The sequence below is a fragment of the Nicotiana sylvestris genome, chromosome 4, assembly GCF_000393655.2.
Source record: "Nicotiana sylvestris chromosome 4, ASM39365v2, whole genome shotgun sequence".
In the NCBI taxonomy this organism is placed as follows: domain Eukaryota; kingdom Viridiplantae; phylum Streptophyta; class Magnoliopsida; order Solanales; family Solanaceae; genus Nicotiana; species Nicotiana sylvestris.
In genome coordinates this window covers 13809510-13827103 of record NC_091060.1, presented here as the reverse complement: position 1 = coordinate 13827103, position 17594 = coordinate 13809510, and the positions used below count along the sequence as shown (strand labels likewise).

General features: G+C 37.5%; 1 protein-coding gene across 3 annotated transcripts; it reads left to right on the top strand.

Annotated features, from left to right (window-relative positions):
* The first annotated feature begins 923 nt into the window (after positions 1-923).
* LOC104218636 (serine/threonine protein phosphatase 2A regulatory subunit B''beta-like) lies at positions 924-16942 on the top strand. 3 transcript variants are annotated; one of them, XM_009769172.2, is made up of 13 exons: positions 924-1396; positions 7647-7889; positions 7981-8086; positions 9864-9963; positions 10830-10935; positions 11137-11227; positions 12248-12389; positions 13268-13415; positions 13545-13654; positions 14520-14676; positions 15338-15463; positions 15557-15719; positions 16418-16942. In XM_009769172.2, exons 1-12 carry the CDS (start codon positions 1247-1249, stop codon positions 15695-15697), a joined length of 1620 nt encoding a protein of 539 aa, XP_009767474.1. In that variant the 5' UTR covers positions 924-1246; the 3' UTR covers positions 15698-15719; positions 16418-16942. The 3 variants fall into 3 exon arrangements, with proteins under 3 accessions (XP_009767474.1, XP_009767475.1, XP_009767476.1); XM_009769173.2 differs by having other exon boundaries at positions 16422-16549; XM_009769174.2 differs by having other exon boundaries at positions 16320-16455.
* Positions 16943-17594: the final 652 nt, after the last annotated feature.

Below are 17594 nucleotides of genomic sequence, written 5' to 3'. Positions count from 1 at the left end.
CACAAGTATTTTTATGTGGAAACACTCGGCTCAAAAGGTAAAAAAACCACGACCTACTTCCCAGTAAATTTTTTCCCAACACTTCACTAAATCATTGTGCCAAAAACAACGTTTACAAAACTCATGTGAATCCAAGGAGTACCTTTAACCCTCTGTGGCAACCAACCTCAAGTTGTTGCGACAACTTCAAGTTAACTCTAACTTGAACAATATAACTCAAAATACATAGTACAATTTCTTATAGAGAAATTTGAAAGGTACAACTCAAAAGCCATGCTATAGTTGAACTATAATAAAAGACATACACTTGGAACTGGTTCTTCTATCTGGTTCAAGTAGTTTAAGGTTCGCACACTTGAAACATACAGGAATTGCTTGCAAAATGCCTTGCTATTTTGATCTCAATTCCTGCTTAACTTAAGCGTTTGTGCGTCACCTGTAAAATAGAACAAACCGATATTTATAGAGTTAGTAGAATAAGAAATAACTAGAGTTCTAATGCTTTATTCTTCCATGGTGGAAGAGTTCTAGTTATCTTCAACTTCTAACTCCTCACTTACCTAGGATAGAGTTCTCTTCAAGTAAGTAGTCCTGCTACTTATCAATTATGCAACTTTTTCGTTCAGGAGATATCAAATATAACCACTTGTGCAAATTCTCTTCACGTGCATGCCTTGTGCTTGAATCTACCCGTGCATGTGTACACTGAGTATGGACCTGATTCGTTGCATGAGTTTCTTTGTCAATCATCAAAACTTACTCAAGCCACATTGTTGTAATAATTAATGACGCGTAAGCAAGCTCGGACACTACTGTCTTTATAAAAAAGAAGATAGAGAAGTTTATCACGTGCTATTCACGTGATCGATAGACAATTGGATTTTGGAGTCGCCTTTAGTTCGGGTTTCTCGTCTTTGGTGGTTGCTTTCCTTTTTGTGGAGTGTGAGATTTCCAGGGAGAAAAAAGGTCCATATTATTATAATATCCCCATTACGTTACACTCTTCATCTTCTCGTTTTCCTTAGCTTCGAGGGTTTCGTTTCCTCTGTAAATTCTCCCCCCTCCGATCTCTCTCCGATTCAATATAGGGTTTCGCGAACTTTCTGTTCCCTCCGATTCGTAAATCTACAAAAAGATCCGTTGCATTTTTAACCCTAGTTTCAAATTGCGTGTGATGCGAAGAGCAATTGTGCTTCTGAAGATCTTAAAGGATTTTGATTTAATTTGATTTGATTTGGTTTTCGCGATGGATGTGGATTTCAATGGTGACGTAGCGAGTTTGGATGCTGACCTATTGCAGCTACCTGAGGTGTCACCTTTGGCTATTAAAGCTAACCCTTATGTTGCCGAGAAGCTATTCGATCAATGGTTTTCGCTCCCTGACACTGCCGCTTTGGTAATTTCCTCCTTGCTCAAATTTCGCAACAATTTTATTTAGAAATTTCAATTTGGATTAGCTCGGGCAGGTAGATTCATTGCCAATGTGATGACACGCGTACAGTGTTGGAGTGTTTACTGTTTCATAAGTTAGGGCTCGTTTCAGTTTAGGCATTTTAATTTTTTTTTAAAGCTTGGTGTAAAACTCTGCACAACTAATAAAGTACTTGGTTTCAAATATAAACTTGCATAAGTATTAGTGTATTATCTTCAAAACTTGCACTGGATTTTCTTGAATAAGGCACTTATACTAGAATTTATATGCTATTCTATGTGGGTGAAATATGGTAAGAATAGCCGTATTTTCAATGCTTGGATAAGAGCGCATTAAATGTAGTAAATGCCGTTATAACTAACTATTGAATTTGCTATTGCAATCCTACAAAATGATATCTGTATTATTATCCTAGCAGAGATGGTAATAACTAAAGGTGATTTCTTCCCAAATACATTTGTGTGAGCCTTGGTGGTTAGAGTTACTCGGTGCTTATCCGGTATAATAGTCGAGGGGTGTGCAAGCTAGCCGGACACAAGGGCGGATGTAGTGTATATGTTATTGGTTCAAATGAACTCGGTAGTTTTAGCTTAGGCCCCATATATGTGTTAAAAATTTCACTAATTAATTACGATAATAGATTACGACCTCAGTAAAACAAATGGGTTGTGGTAGAATCCCGAATTCAAACCCATAAAGTTCAAATCCTGAATTCACCTATGTTTGGACACCACCTTTACAAAAAATATTTGTATTATTATTCACGACATGATGATCTTTGCCTTCTAAAATGTGTTGCTCGAATCCTTGAAAACAGCAGCCACACTTGTGAAGGATCCTTCAAAAATGGGCATTTTGGAGGATCAAGCGACATAGCTTATGATTACTACAAACCAAACAATCATTAGTTTATTACATTAGGCAGTCTTTTGGCACATCTTTTATCTTTCTTGAACCTATTTTTACGCAAAATGGTCTCCTGTACTGTGAAAGTTGCATTAAGGTGACTGAAGTCTGTTGCTTTCTTGGGATGGCTTCAGCTTTTATAGTTAAATTTTATACCGAATTTTGTGGGTAACATCTTTTAATTACTAGTAACCTTTGGGTACTGAAAAAGAATGTCACTTCTTTTAGAATGTTATCTACAATTGTCTAGCTCTGCCTAGAAAATCGTGCTAGCAATCTATGAATTATATTCGCAAACAGACACAGAGTAGTGGCCTCAAATCTTGGGCTCCGAATTTGGCATTAGTCTTACTCCAAGAAAGGGATTGGACAGTTTGTCTTAGTATCAAGATAATTGAAAAGTGATCACAAGTGGAATCTTCAGCCATTATAAATTTTTACTCTGGTTGATGATGCTGTAGTGACCAGAATGTTTCTTCTGTCCACAAAGGAAAACCATAATCCTCTATCCAAATTCTCCAAATTATGCAAAAAAGAGTAGTCTTCCAATAAGGTCAGAGCTGCTTCCTTATTATTTGCCCTCTCCAGCTAGTAACAGCTTTCTTCAAAGTCCTTGAATTGCTCATGTTTCTTCAAAGATATTAAGGATGAAGCTCCATAACTGCCAAGGTGGAGAGTGGAGGGTAAGGCAGGAACAAATGGTTTACCTTTATGGGCTTGGCAGACTTCTTGGACACTACTGCAAGTAATTACCACATTTCTTGCAGGTTATGGATAGTCATCCAACCAAACATACCACTTTAGTGGAGCTTTATCCTTGAAAAAAAAAATCCCCCTATGAGAAACTTCTAGTGGAGCTTTACTTTTCCACTACATTTTTCTGTCACTACTTCTCCTCTACATTTTCCAAGGCCATGATCCATTTGTTTTAGCCTTGGGAGCGTTTGCTTTAACCACAAACGCTCAGGGACTAAGAAACTAATCATAGTCCATGGGTAACTTGTTATCACTTTGGAACTTGCATTTTTGATGATGTAAATCTGGTATTTCATTAGGCTACGATTAGCCATAGAATTTATTGGCTAATTTAGTGCTGAAACAATGGGAATAGGTAAAGCTTATCGGATGGGAAAAAAGTTAGAGAAAGTTTTGAGCTTCTAAAGGACAAAACAGGCAGTAAAGTTAGAAGTCTTAAAGGGACTTCTAGAGTTATCTAAAGTTATCTTTTAGATGTACTCCTACCCAACTTTCTCTTAAAGTTGGCCCCCTCTTTACATCAATAATACTCTTTCAGTTACCTATCAAAAAAAAGGTTAGAAGTCTTAAAGGGACGAGAAATGTGCTATTACTGTAACTTGTTCACAACAAGAAATTTCAGAAAATCAAGAAGAAGAATACTGTATTTAAAAAGAAGAAGAATTTTCTATTATTTCCATCTTGAGATATCCAGGAATAATTGCCTAAGCACAACCTTACCTGACTACCATATATGTGAGCCTATAAGCTTTTGCAAAAAGACTTTTAAGGCTCTACCTAATTTGGTAGATGTTTGTGTTTGAGCGCATGCTCACTTTATACATGATTCTAAGTTCTAGCACTAACTCGGTGTATGAATGATATATTTTAACATATAAAAAAGAAAAAAAGGATAAAAAGGCCATGTCTGTCATGCATCTAGTTCATAGCCCTTGTGTTATATGTGCCTCATTAGCCACAATTGCTCACCAATTGGGTTGAACAAACTGCCAAAAATACTTATGTGCAGAATAAAACTGCCATAATTTTACTACTCACACTAATTCTCAACAAACAGCAACTCTCCTTTATTCAAACTTCGGAATGGTTATACTCTGCCAGCATGGGTAGAAGTAGGATAGAATATTCCCACCTGAAGAATGAAGTTGTAGTATTTAAATAGGATTGTGATTTTGAAATGCGGGTAACTCAAATATCCAGGTCTGTCTTCTAGGAAAATTACATTATTGATTAAGATGCAACACAAATGAAACTGGATAACTGAAATGAAGGTGTCTTTATCAAAAAATTTCCTTATAAAAAAAATTGAAATGAAGGTGTGCCAAGGAACATTGTGCGTAGGAATAGACATACCAAAGTGAAAGGCAAGTTCTATAGAATGATTGTGAGACCAGTAAACTTATAATGGTGTGTGTGTTGGGTGTTAAGGTCTAATATATCCCCAAGATGAGTGTTGTACGACTGCAAATGTTGAAATGGTTTTGCCGCTATACAAGATTAGAGATGATGATAAAGTATGCAAGTTACTTGCACATAGAGGCTAAATAAAGATTGAGAAAGTCGGATGAGAGGGTTTCGTCGTATTTTGCTTTGCTTGGACTTCCAAATGCATCATGCCAAATGGTGTAATATTATATGATGGTTGAGGGTGCTAAAAGTTGGCAAGATAAGCCGCCAAATACTTTAGTGTGTGTTGTAGAGATGCTGATTTTATATAAATACGTGGTCATAAGATTGCACAAGATTAGAAGTTATCATAGCCAATAAATGTTGCAAATAGTGTGCATAGAGGATGAAGCCGGCAAAGATTGTTTAATTGTCTGAGGTGTTTTGGTCATGCTGTACATATGCCTCCAAATGCATCCGTTGGCATATAGAGGAGAAAACCAACTAAGATCGTCTGGGATTGTTTGGTTATGTCCTTGTTCAAGAACCATCTCCAGTGGGTGAGGGTTAGGGTAATAGGACATCCAGAAAGGATTCCGTCCTCGGTTGCTATTGAAATGGCAGATCTGGAATTTAATATTCCAATCTGTCTGGAGATTACCACCAATCTCGATCAAATTGCCAGAAAGATACATGCATTCTCGCCGGCAAGGTCGCAGATGGGGCTGGTCCAAGCAGCTGTGTAAAATAGACAGTCAACGAGCCAATGATGACATGTGACAGCGTGATAACAAAGGTTATGGGACATGTGTTTGGCCCAGCTCTTATGCAGATTTCTCTTCCTTAAGTGATGCTCACTCTCTATCATGGCACGCTTAGAGCTCTTAAAGCATGCAAATAATGCACAAACCTGCCGTAATTGAGACATCAAAGCTGACCAAGTTAGTTTTGTTCGAAGCATGCAAAGCTTTTGGGGTTAGTATTGCGGGATTGAACATGAAATCCTCGACATCATATTGAGAATAGAGCACGAGAGGCAACTACGGCTACAACAGCAAAATTCAGTCAGCAATCATAAATAGAAACGAGAAGAAAAGGGGAAAGGAGCTGATAGGTAAGGTGAATTACGATGATGAGGAAAGGAGAGATAGGGGCAGGTCCGACAAATCCTTTTCAGGATGAAAATAAAAATTCTAAGCTGGAATATACAGGGGTCTAAACAACACCAAGAAGAGCACACTGAAATATTTGGTTCGCTAGTGGAGAGCAGACATCCTTTGTCCATAGGAGAGAAATTGAAAATGGTCAGGAAAATTGGTATGACTAGTTGGGGGAACCGCTATGCTGACTGGTTTGAGCTCAAAGCATGCGGCACTAGATGGGGGTATTATTATTCCTTCGGATAAAAGACAGTGGAATTGTTTTGGTATTCAGCCATGCATGCTGGAAAGCCTACAATTTTTATTTTTTTTAGGATAAGGACCCACAAGATGACTTTAGGTGGTGCTTTGCAGGGGATTATGGTCCTCACACCAATCCGGAAAGGAATGAACTTTGGCATGAGCTTGCAGCAATCATGGGTTTATGGAATGATCATTGAGTCATTAGAGGAGATTTTAATATGTGCAGGGTCGAAAGTGAAAGTTTTCCTGAACTTATTCAGGATCTTGGCATTGTAATTTTTCAACTATAGGAAGCATTCTACACTTGGTTTTTTGGGGGGGGAGGGTGGCGTTCCATTCAAGTTTCAAGAATTAATAGATGTTTAATCCCACCAGAATGGAATGACAGTTTCAATGCAGCAAAACAGTTATCAGCTCCAAGGAAGTCGATCCTTCTAATTTCAAATTCAAAAAGATATGGTTTTGCAAAGTTACTTGGTGAGGGGGTTCCAAACTTCATACTTATGCGAAAACTGGGGAGTCTCAGAAAGGACATTACTGATAGCAATAGAAAGCTGTATTTGGCAAGGTTGATGCAAAAATAAGATAAGCACAGGATGAGCTGTTAGTATTATAGCAGACGTCTGTCTTACACAAGCTGAAAAAGATAAAAGACTGAATTTGAAATTGAAGTTGCAACAACTTGCATTAGTTGAAGAACTGCCACGGATATTAGTATTGAAAACAGAGCTGCCTATAAAAGTAGATCGTTTCATCTGGAAAACACTCAATGAGGCTTGTTTGACTCACACCCTGGGGTGCGACACTTCCTGCGTCAATGCGGCATGCTTTGTGCATTGGGCTGCCCTTTTTCTGAAGCTTGTTTGACTCAGGACCTTTGCAAAAGGAATATGCAGCCAATAAACAGATGCTACAACATCTCTATGCTTGGTCGTTCTGTTGTTCAATGAAATACTTGCTTACCTGTTCAAAACAAAAAAACAGATGCTACATGTGTCACCAAAGTTCAGAAACCATCAGTCACCTCTTCCTTTGCTTTACAGTAGCTGCAGATCTATGGTACATGTTCTGCCAATTGTTGGACTCAGGTGGGTCATGCCACAAAATATTAAAGATCCATTTGAATGCTGGAGTTTATTGGAAGTTGGTAAAACCATCAAGAAAATCTTCAAAAGGATCCCTGCAAGCATTTTTTGGTGTGTATGGACAGAAAGAAATGCCAGATGTTTTGATGGAATCTCGACTCCAAACTACTCCTTAAAGGCTAGATGTCTTTGCGTAGTTGGAGCAACCTGGCCTCTGTAAATAACACAGATCTTTTTTTTTGGGGGGTAGTGGTAAAAACTTTAGATATGAAAAAAGGTGCACTATACAAGCTGTGGATTCACCAAAAGTTACAGAGAGACAAGGAAAACAAAGATTCTAGATGTATGCCATCTTACAAATAGTCTAGGAGATCAAAAGTAGCTTCTGCGTCTTCTAAGTGTCCCTGGTTACACCAAATAACGCTGATCTTTTAGCTCCCTGATATTAGCGTAGTCTCATAGAGTGGAGTTAAGACATCTTCTTTTGTACTTATTGCATCCTTTTGATGCCATTAATGAACTTCTTACTTCATCCTAAAAAAAAAAAGCTTTTATGTATACCCTGTACCATACTACCATTACAATCCTAAACCATGTTCTGTGCATCTTATTCCTTTTCTTGTTTCATTATTTTTAATCTCTGTAGATTGGTAATGATTTTTTTCCTTCTACATGCAGGTGAAATCTTTGCTTAAGAATGCCAAAGGTGGTGGTCCATTAAATGTGGCTGGTACATCTTCTGGCTCAAATGCCGCTGCAACTAATTCTTTACCGTCCATGTTTCCTGCTGGAAGTACACCTCCACTTTCTCCAAGAAGTTCATCTGGTTCACCTCGAATCTCAAAGCACAGGGCTGGACCCTCTTCATTGGGGTCTCCTCTGAAATTGGTGAATGAGCCAGCGAAAGAACTGATACCACAGGTATGAAATACCTAATTCTGAGTGGTGCTTTTATTTGCAGACTGTTGAGATTGTAGTCATGATGTTTTCTCCAAAATGCTTATGATGGCAGTTTTACTTTCAAAATGGTCGTCCACCTCCAAATGAATTGAAGGAACGGTGCTTGTTTAGGATAAACCAATTTTTTTATGGTCACACAGATGGACTACAAATGAACGGTAAGTTTCTCTTTACGAATTGCTTTCTCTGAAGACTTTGTTGGAAACTACTGGGTTTGTTGTTGTTGTTGTTGTTGTTTCTCTGAATACTTTGAGATGATTATGGATTTGTTAATGTCCTTTCAGTTTGAGACTGAAAAACTTCTTGTTCTAGATTATTTTTTTGAGAGTGGACGTGTTCTAGATTAAATCCACTCTAAACATTTTATTTGGAGGAGGGGGGGGGCGAGGGGAGGGGACAGTTGATCTGTGGTGGGATTTTATTCATGAAAAGCACCAACTAAGTGCTAGTTCAGTACTAAAATGCTAGAAATGACCAGTGTCCTTTTAACGGTGCAGCAAGCTTACAAGTCCATCATAGTATCTATATCATTTAAATTTTCAGATTACACAAAAAAGCTAATGATGGTAAATATTTGAGCTTCAAACGCTATAGTGTTTCATTTCTTTCTTCAGAGCAGCTGTGCATCCTTTCTTTCCATACTATCCACAAGGATGCACTTTCTTATTCCAAAAGTCTCTAACTTGTCTTTGTAGTATCCTTCCTTTCCAGCTTCTGAGATTATTGTTCAATGAATTAGGCACTCACTGAACTCCAAACAAGATTTAGAAATATGTTTCAAATCTGCCTGACTTCAGTGCTTTGCAGAAAGTTTAGAGTCTCATCCTCCTTCGCATACATGTAACATCTGCTGCAGTCAATCTGCGGTATGTTGACTGCATTATGATCCAGCCAAAGCGTGCCACCTATGGAGGTGCATTGCTCTTCCTAGCTCATTTTCTGTTGCCACTGTCAGGTTTGACATTATGTTGTGGCATGATGCACTGTAAAACTGCACCTACTCTACTTTCTTATCAGTGATTCTGGTTCAACTGGGTTTTTGTTGTTGTTGTTGATGATTTTGGTTCAACATTAGCCCCTCCAATTTTCCAAGAAGTTGAGCCAATCTGTCTGCCTTCCGGTCCTGGCAGTTTTTTGTTGCAGATATTTTCTGTTTTATATTGAGCTGGGGTGGCTTTAGCTGGTGAAAGTCAGGAGATTCACAAAGAGTATTGTATACTTTAGATTCTAAGTGTCATGTTAGTCGAGAGAACAATAATGTTCTGTATTACCTGCAAAAAAAGTTAAGAATATTCTGTAGATTTTATGAACAATTATGCCATTATTGAGAGCCCTGAGAATTAGGGAACCTTATTCATGTAGATCAAAACTCCAACTAAGGTGCCCTCTTATGTCGTTAACAAAGCCATTACAGAAAGAGTTTTCGTTCTCTTTTTTCTCTTTTCACCAGCAAAATGGTAACTCTTTTTCACATCCTTTTTACACCTTTTCTTGCCCAAAATTTCCTGTTTACTATTTTCCTGTAAATGTTACTTTAAATTTTCAAGTCCTTATCATATATTCTTCTTATATCAACATTTTGATTTCATTGGAACCTTCGCCGTCGAGTGGTGTCTCATTCAAGTTATAGCTCCCTGGATGAATATTATTGTTTGGTGTGAAGACTACTATGTGGGAGCACTACATTAAAAATTTAAAATAAATGCTGCATTTTTTGGAATTTTTGGAACTACGTACAGCTTAAGCCATTAAGCGCAGATTGGTTAATGCTGAAATTCCATAATTTGCATGTGTTTGGGCTATGTTGCTGGATGAAGTCCAAGTTAGGCTTAAGACTGAGTTAGATCATATATACCTGTTTAAGGACCAGCTGTTATCTAGTCGTGCATCTGATTTTTATAACTACACTAATTTAGTTTTCATTTGGGTTGTCAGAATTTAAACCTATTACAAAGGAAATATGCAAGCTTCCATCGTTCTTCTCCGCAGCCCTTTTTAAGAAGATTGATGTTGACAGCACTGGCGTCGTAACCAGGTACATGTCTTCCATCTTTCTGAGCATCAAGATGCTTCATCTACTTTCTGGATATTTCCTGAGGTCTGTGTACACCTTGTGATGAAAAGTTGATAACCTTTGGAACCTGAAAGACACTGTTTTATTGGATAGATTAATCACTTTTGTATTGTTAAATATGTCCACTTCATATTTCTCTCTTGTTTACTCTATATAGTTCTTGATGATTACTTTTGGAAGTCTGAATTGCATCTGTCATGAATGAGCGATTTGTCTTTAAATTGTATAAAGATGTGCACTTCTTTTCCGAGATATTTTCCTTTATTTAGATGTTTGAATTGTATTTGAACTGAAAGGCATACGCTGTTCTCAGGGGGAATTCAGGCTAGCTTTTAGACTAGCATATGTGAAGTTGGAATCTATACTCAGTGGAGGGTTGTCAGAAGAGATGAGGAGATAGGAGGATCTTTACCATTCTTTCTTCTTTCAATATTCCCAGTTAGACAGCTTATTTTTTTCCGCTTCTGTGACTAATCGGAACTAATATCACTGCTTTACGCTCGAACAGTTGAATGATCACAGTCCAGCAATTTCCGCGCATAGATATATATTTATTGCTTGTACCTGGTCCAGCTTCGCACCCTTTGGGATATCTTCTCTTTTTTCGGTCTCTGTAATTTTTCCCTATATGCGTGTCACCTTCATGACGTGTTATGTTCGTAATTAGTGAATATTTAAGAGGAAAAAAGAAAAGAAGTCGTGAAATGAAACCAAAATGTAGGAGAGTATTGCGCAATGTGCCTGGGGTTTTTGTTAATTGATGTGAAATATTTCTGAAGTGCTTGAGGTGTGTGTATTCAAATGCTATTTGCTTCACATGGCTGCAGGGATGCTTTTGTTGATTATTGGATCAACGGCAACATGTTAACAAAAGATATAGCAACTCAAATGTACACAATCTTGAAGCAGCCAGACCTTAGATACCTCGCGCAGGTGCTTTCTCTAGTTCCTGTTGATGTTTAAGTTGCTATCTGATTTATTCACAGTGTAGCTCCAGTCTCGTACCTCAAAAGATCAAATGACTTTGTTCTGATTTTATGACTGTCTGAACACGATCTTTCTTTTAAAGCGTGCTATGGTTTTGTGGATTACTAGATTATCTTCCTCCTATGAAATTAATCAACTTGATTGCAGGATGACTTCAAACCCATTCTTCGGGAACTTTTGGCAACACATCCAGGGTTGGAGTTTTTACAGAGCACACCTGAATTCCAAGAGCGTTATGGTACCTTCTTGGTCACATGCTGCATTGTTTTTATATGATTTACTTCACTCATAATTTGCACGTGGACTTTTTGGCCTTCAAATTTATAATGTCTCCTAAATGTGTATTACTACTCTCAGAAGCTCTCAATAACGATAGTTATGGTTGGTGCTTAATTAGTTCTTGAGGGTGACTTTGGGATCGAGAATTGGATCAGTTGAACTTGATTTGACTGTTTGTTTATCATGCTTCCCTGGATGAAAAGGAAGGTGATGAAAGATATAAGGTTCCTTTTTCTCTTTGAAATTCATAATGGTGGTGTCTGGTCCATCTTGCATGTACCTTGGCCATTCCACCGGGTACTGCTACCACTCACCAATATAGGTACCGAAAGGCTTAGGTAAATGGAAAGAAATTACCTTGTGTTTTTGCCTCAACTGCGAGGTACCCTGGTCTCTTATCCTTGACATATTGGAGAACGAGGGGTGGGGTTCTACTACCTTTCTTTAGCACTGATAAAACTGCTTTTGGCAGATTCATTTATATTTCTCTTGTTTTCCAAATGTTTCTATCTCTGTGTACTCTTATTTATGATCCCTCTATCTTTTTATGTCATTTGTTGCTTACATCATAAACGAGTTTTGAGATGGGTAGCACTTACAACACAGTTGCTTGAGCTGGAAAAATTGTTTGTTGTTGAAGACGTATTTAGAAGTTCTTTATGAGAATTCCTTTTCAATATAAGTATTCTATAATATCCTCCGTTAATGTTTCCATTAAAGTCCTTGAGATTTCCTATACTTGCTCCCACTAAAATAATCCTCTTTCAATTAAATTTAGATAACCTTTTCTGCCTTCACTCCCCCCCCCTCCCTCCCTCTTGGATATTTGCCTTTACTTTTCTCTCTGGAGCATCTTACTACTGGAATAGATAGTCTATTTTCATTGCAGGAATGGTCCTCTGTTCACTTGATTGTAGTGAAAGAGGTTCATATTACTGCAGTATCTTAACAGTTAATTTTTTTTTCTTGCATTTGCCAGCTGAAACTGTAGTCTACAGAATATTTTACTACGTGAATCGATCGGGTAATGGTCGTCTTACCCTCAGGGAGCTGAGGCGTTCTGACCTTATTGCTGCAATGCAGCATGCAGATGAAGAAGATGATATCAACAAGGTCCTAAGGTATATATCCTTGCTGCAGTATTGGCTTAATATTTGTTTGTGGGAAGTTTAATAGATTCAGTTTACATCATTTCATATTATCCGTTCAATATAGTTTCACCTTGTAATTATTCTAGTGCCTTTGCCACTTAGTTTAATTACAAGCATGTTTATGAGACACAGTGGTTGTAGGAAATAGACAAGAGAGGTTGCTCTGATGGTAAGCAACCTCCACTTCCAACCAAGAGGTTGTGAGTTTGAATCTCCCTAAGAGCAAGGTGGGAAATTCTTGGAGGGAAGGATGCCGGGGGTCTATTTGGAAACAGCCTCTCTACCCTAGGGTAGGGGTAAGGTCTGCGTACACACTACCCTCCCCAGACCCCACTAAGTGGGATTATACTGGGTGGTTGTTGTTGTAGTGGTTGTAGGAAATCATACCTCATAGGATGTTTCAAAAAAAGATATACCAAAAAAGCATTATCTGTCACTAATATAGCAAATTTCTATCAGCTCCCAAGGTTTTGGTCTAGCGGTAAGAGCCGCAATACGTGATGTATGGGTTAGGCGGCATGTCACAGGTTCAAGCCGTGTCGCAGATAAAAGTCTGGTATTTAATGGGTAGATGAGGGGCCTCATTATCCAACGAGCTTTGAACCATGCTCCATTGGCACTCGGGATATCTTGGTTATAAAAGAAAAATAGCAAAGTGCTATTTTGAAAAATGAGCACTAGAAAACTACATCAACTATGTTATTGTAGATTTCTTTTAAATTATTGGATTTTTTCAGCAACTGAGGCTGATATTGTATGCATTCATTTATCTTCTGGAATTTGACACACTTAATCAAGTTTGACATTCTTCTCAATGCAAGTTCTTGAGCACTCTATTTTTGCTACAGGTACTTCTCATACGAACACTTTTACGTGATATATTGCAAGTTCTGGGAGCTTGACACTGATCATGATTTTCTCATTGATAAAGAGAACCTCATTCGATATGGCAACCATGCCCTTACATACAGGATTGTTGATAGAATATTTTCTCAGGTCTGAGTGTTCCATGTGCTCTTTGGCTTTTGCAGTTTTATCTTGCCTGTTATGAGTTTTTAATTGGCGTATTATTAAGAATGCTTGCTTATCACTTCTTAAGGAGTTTATGATTTAATTTGCTATCAGGTTCCAAGGAAGTTCACCAGTAAAGTTGAAGGGAAGATGGGTTATGAAGATTTTGTTTACTTTATATTGTCAGAGGAGGATAAATCATCAGAGCCTAGTCTTGAATACTGGTAAGTTTCAGAAGTGACATTTATCTTTCTTGCAGTAGTAATATCACGAAATAGTATAAAAAGCAGTAATTTCTCTACACTGGAATTTTCTTTCCGGTTCATTAATTATCACGAAATTATCTACTTTTTTATATTTTCCCCTTCTAAAAATATAAGTACTCCCTCTATCCCAATTTATGTGGCATACTTCCTTTTTTAGTTTGTCCCAAAAAGAATGACACCTTTATATATTTGCAAACAATTTAACTTTAAACTTTCTATTTTACCCTTTATAAGATGATTTATATCCACACAATTGTCCATGGCTTGTTCAAGACCACATTCAAAACTTCTCCTTTCTCTCCTAAACTCCGTGTCCAGTCAAATCACATAATTTGGCTCGGAGGGAGTGTTTTATTTCTTTGATATTATATACATTAATGAACCGGAGAGTAGCAGTGTAGTACTGAGAACTTTGAAGCATAACATTTGATTATCAAGTAGGACATTCTATTTGTGGTTTACACTAAAGGCATTGGTGCACACTCTCTTGTTTGTTCATTGTTGGCGAAACAATATGAATTGGTTGAATGCACTGTAGTCAAATTGCTGGTTCCGCGCTTGATAAATTTTAGGCATTTCCTTGTACAAGTATTCTGACCATCAGGCAAAGGCTGTTTAGTGGAGAGTGTTGCAGTAGCATTGGTATTTTTTTTTTGTTGCTTTTTTCGTTTCAACCAAGATGTGTGTTAGGCTGAGTAAAGTTGTTACAGATCGGTCAGTTAACTTCAGTGAATTAGTTTTTGTGAAGCATATTGTTTTGTGACATGGACACCTACACAGTTGACACTGCATTGTTTTCTTTCTCATTTTCTTTCTGGATCAGGTTCAAATGCATAGATATGGATGGAAATGGGGTTATAACTAGGAATGAAATGCAATTCTTTTATGAGGAGCAGTTACATAGAATGGAATGCATGGCCCAAGAGCCAGTGCTTTTTGAGGATATTTTGTGTCAGATAGTTGACATGATTAGTCCAGAGGTAATTTTAGAACTTGTCGCATTTCCTATTCTTTGTTATCTTGTGTCCTTTTAAGGTTTTAGTTATTGTACCATAATCATTCGTTCTTGGAGATCACTTGCAATGATCGACCATTTTTCATGCCCAAGTTAAATATGTTGAGCAAGATTTCTCTTTACTTTTCTCTTTTGGATGTGGTGGTTAGTTAGAGGTTCTTTTAATTTTGTTGAGATATATGTTGTGATTATTATTTGTTAGGATTAAGGCTTTGTCTTGTTAATACGCTCACTTTAGTTCTGGGTGTTTAGTATATGCTTTCTAGTTTGCTTAGAGAATTTGTATGTTTACAAATGTAGAGAATCAAAATCTCTAGTATTAGGGCACCCCGAATTGGTTTTAAAAGACAAATTATTGACTGTTGGAATCGAACGAGGTCCATATAGAGCAGAAAGAATTTTGAGGATTCATAGAGCCAACTCCAACTAGTGCCTCAGTTGTTATTGTTGCATCCAGATGTATGTTGTATTTTTTTTTAAAAAATAGTGAGATATATGTTGTTCTTACTTGAACTTATTACATTGTTTGACTAGGTGCATTTACGTGATAGAGACTTGTAGTTTGTATCATCTGTTTTTCTAACCTGAGTATGATAATGTGTGTAATTAAAGTTTCTTTCTTGCAGAATGAAAGCTATTTTACATTGCGTGATTTGAAGGGAAGCAAACTCTCTGGTAGTGTTTTTAACATACTCTTTAACCTCAATAAGTTCATGGCATTTGAAACCCGCGATCCCTTCCTAATTCGTCAGGTAATTGAAAGGATAATGTATGGTTGATAATGCAGTTCTGTGTTGCTTGGTCGTTGTTACCAGTGCTTGACATGAGTTTCTTCTTGTTGCCAGGAGCGTGAGAACCCAAATCTGACTGAATGGGATCGGTTCGCACACAGGGAATATATTAGGCTGTCAATGGAGGAGGATGCAGAAGATGCTTCCAATGGAAGTGCAGATGTCTGGGATGAATCACTCGAGGCTCCCTTCTGAGTTCTAGTCTTGAGATAGAATGGTATGGATAATGCAGTTACATAGATCACTTAAGCCTGCATCTACATAAATCAATAATTCTGCCAACCATGATTTCTTCGCATGCCATGTCGCTGGTGTTTGACGCTGTAAAACATTATGTCCACTCTTGACGCATAATATCTGGAAGAAAGTCTAATTGTTGACTAGAATCAGACAATTACCTGGAGAGAAACTTTCTTAACAGATATACAACCATTGCTATATATGCACATTAGTTGGGTTGCATATAATGTTAAAGCAAAGCTGTTATCCAAGGATGTCTGTACCTGGGACCTTAACGTATATGCTTTTGTAAATTACTTGAATATAGGAGAAAATACATACCCCTTACCGAGCATCAATATCAGATGTAGTAATTCATGAAAAAAATTGATTATCACACCAAGTTATTGCAAATCCACTTTTAAAAGATTTTAGGTGGCAAAGTCATGTAAAATATCCACAATTTCTTGATTTTAAGTCAAGACAGAGTACATATCTTTTTCATGTCATATATGTGGCTGTAGATAATTTACGTCTTTGGCCCCCTCCTGCTTGTAGTGTATTACCACCTTTTCTTATTTGATGTGTTGAGTTGTAGTTGGCAAATGGACAAGGTAGACATTATGTGGATATATTGCTTCCCCATTTTTCAAGCGGCCTGACCTCATGTTCTTAAAAGCCGCGTTCTTTCTCCAGCCAGGTGTGCCTATAGAAATCTTATTTCAAGCTGGCTATTGAGTCACAAAGAGCTAATTTGCATGGGAACAGTCAAGTGGGACGAGCTTATCCGTGTGTTTCATCAAAGATGTTTTTAAGAGATGAGCCAGGGAGGAATGTTTTGTTTGATCTGCACAGAGCATGCTCTCATGAATTATAAGGACATGCTAGTGTGGAATCTTCTGACTCGAAATATCAAGGGCTTTGCAAGTGCGCGATTGGTGATAGATGATTAATCCAAAACTAGATGCTGGTAGTTCAGTCCTTCTCGCACTTGTTTTTTCTTTAGCTATAAGAAGTCAATATTCTTATTTATTTGTTCTGGTGCCGATTTTTGGTGGTTGCAAATACATAAGTTTTTCAAGAGGTTTAGTATGGCGAGTCCCACAGTCCATGTGATTCCGCTTTTTGCTCCTTTTATTATTCTTTTGTGGATTAGACTCCTTTAGTGGCATGTGAATCATGATAGTTCTGTATTGACTGTGTAATGATGTGGCTTCTCTATTCCCGTCTGCCTTTCTAGTTTCTAGTCCGATGTTGATGTCGAATATGATAAACTTTTGTTGGCTAATCTTACTGGCGTCTTAACCAGATTGAACTAAATTTTGAAGTATATAGTAATTCCATGTAGTTGGGGAGGGATGCCAAACGGGAAGATTGAGTTAAATCCGGATTGGTTAGAACGCGCTGTAGCAATAAACAAGTTGGCTCATTCAATGCATCCAACTCAATTCAAGTTGGCTTGTTGCGTTAAAATGGGCGCTTCCATTTGGGCAATTCAATGCGTTCAACTCAATATCATTTTCATTTGTTTGTTTAATTGCAAATCAAGCTAACAAAAGGCCTTCTCTTTAGCTTATTATGACTACATCAATCCAAGCAAATTTATGAATGCGTTTTTTCATTGTTATGTAACAATGGATTTGTCTGTATAACGTTTTATAATTTGTGAAAGCCTTTGGGGAAAAATTTCAGCAAATTTACAATATTTAAACCAAGAGAATATTCCATTCGTAGAAGAGACAGGATAGATTATGCCATTGGTTTTGCCTCTATTAAGTTTTTTAAGCTTGCTAATTAAGCTTCACGTTAACTTCCCTAAATCCTAATCACATGTCAAAAGGCCAATTGGATTCGCAGTTGGGTCTAGCTCAGT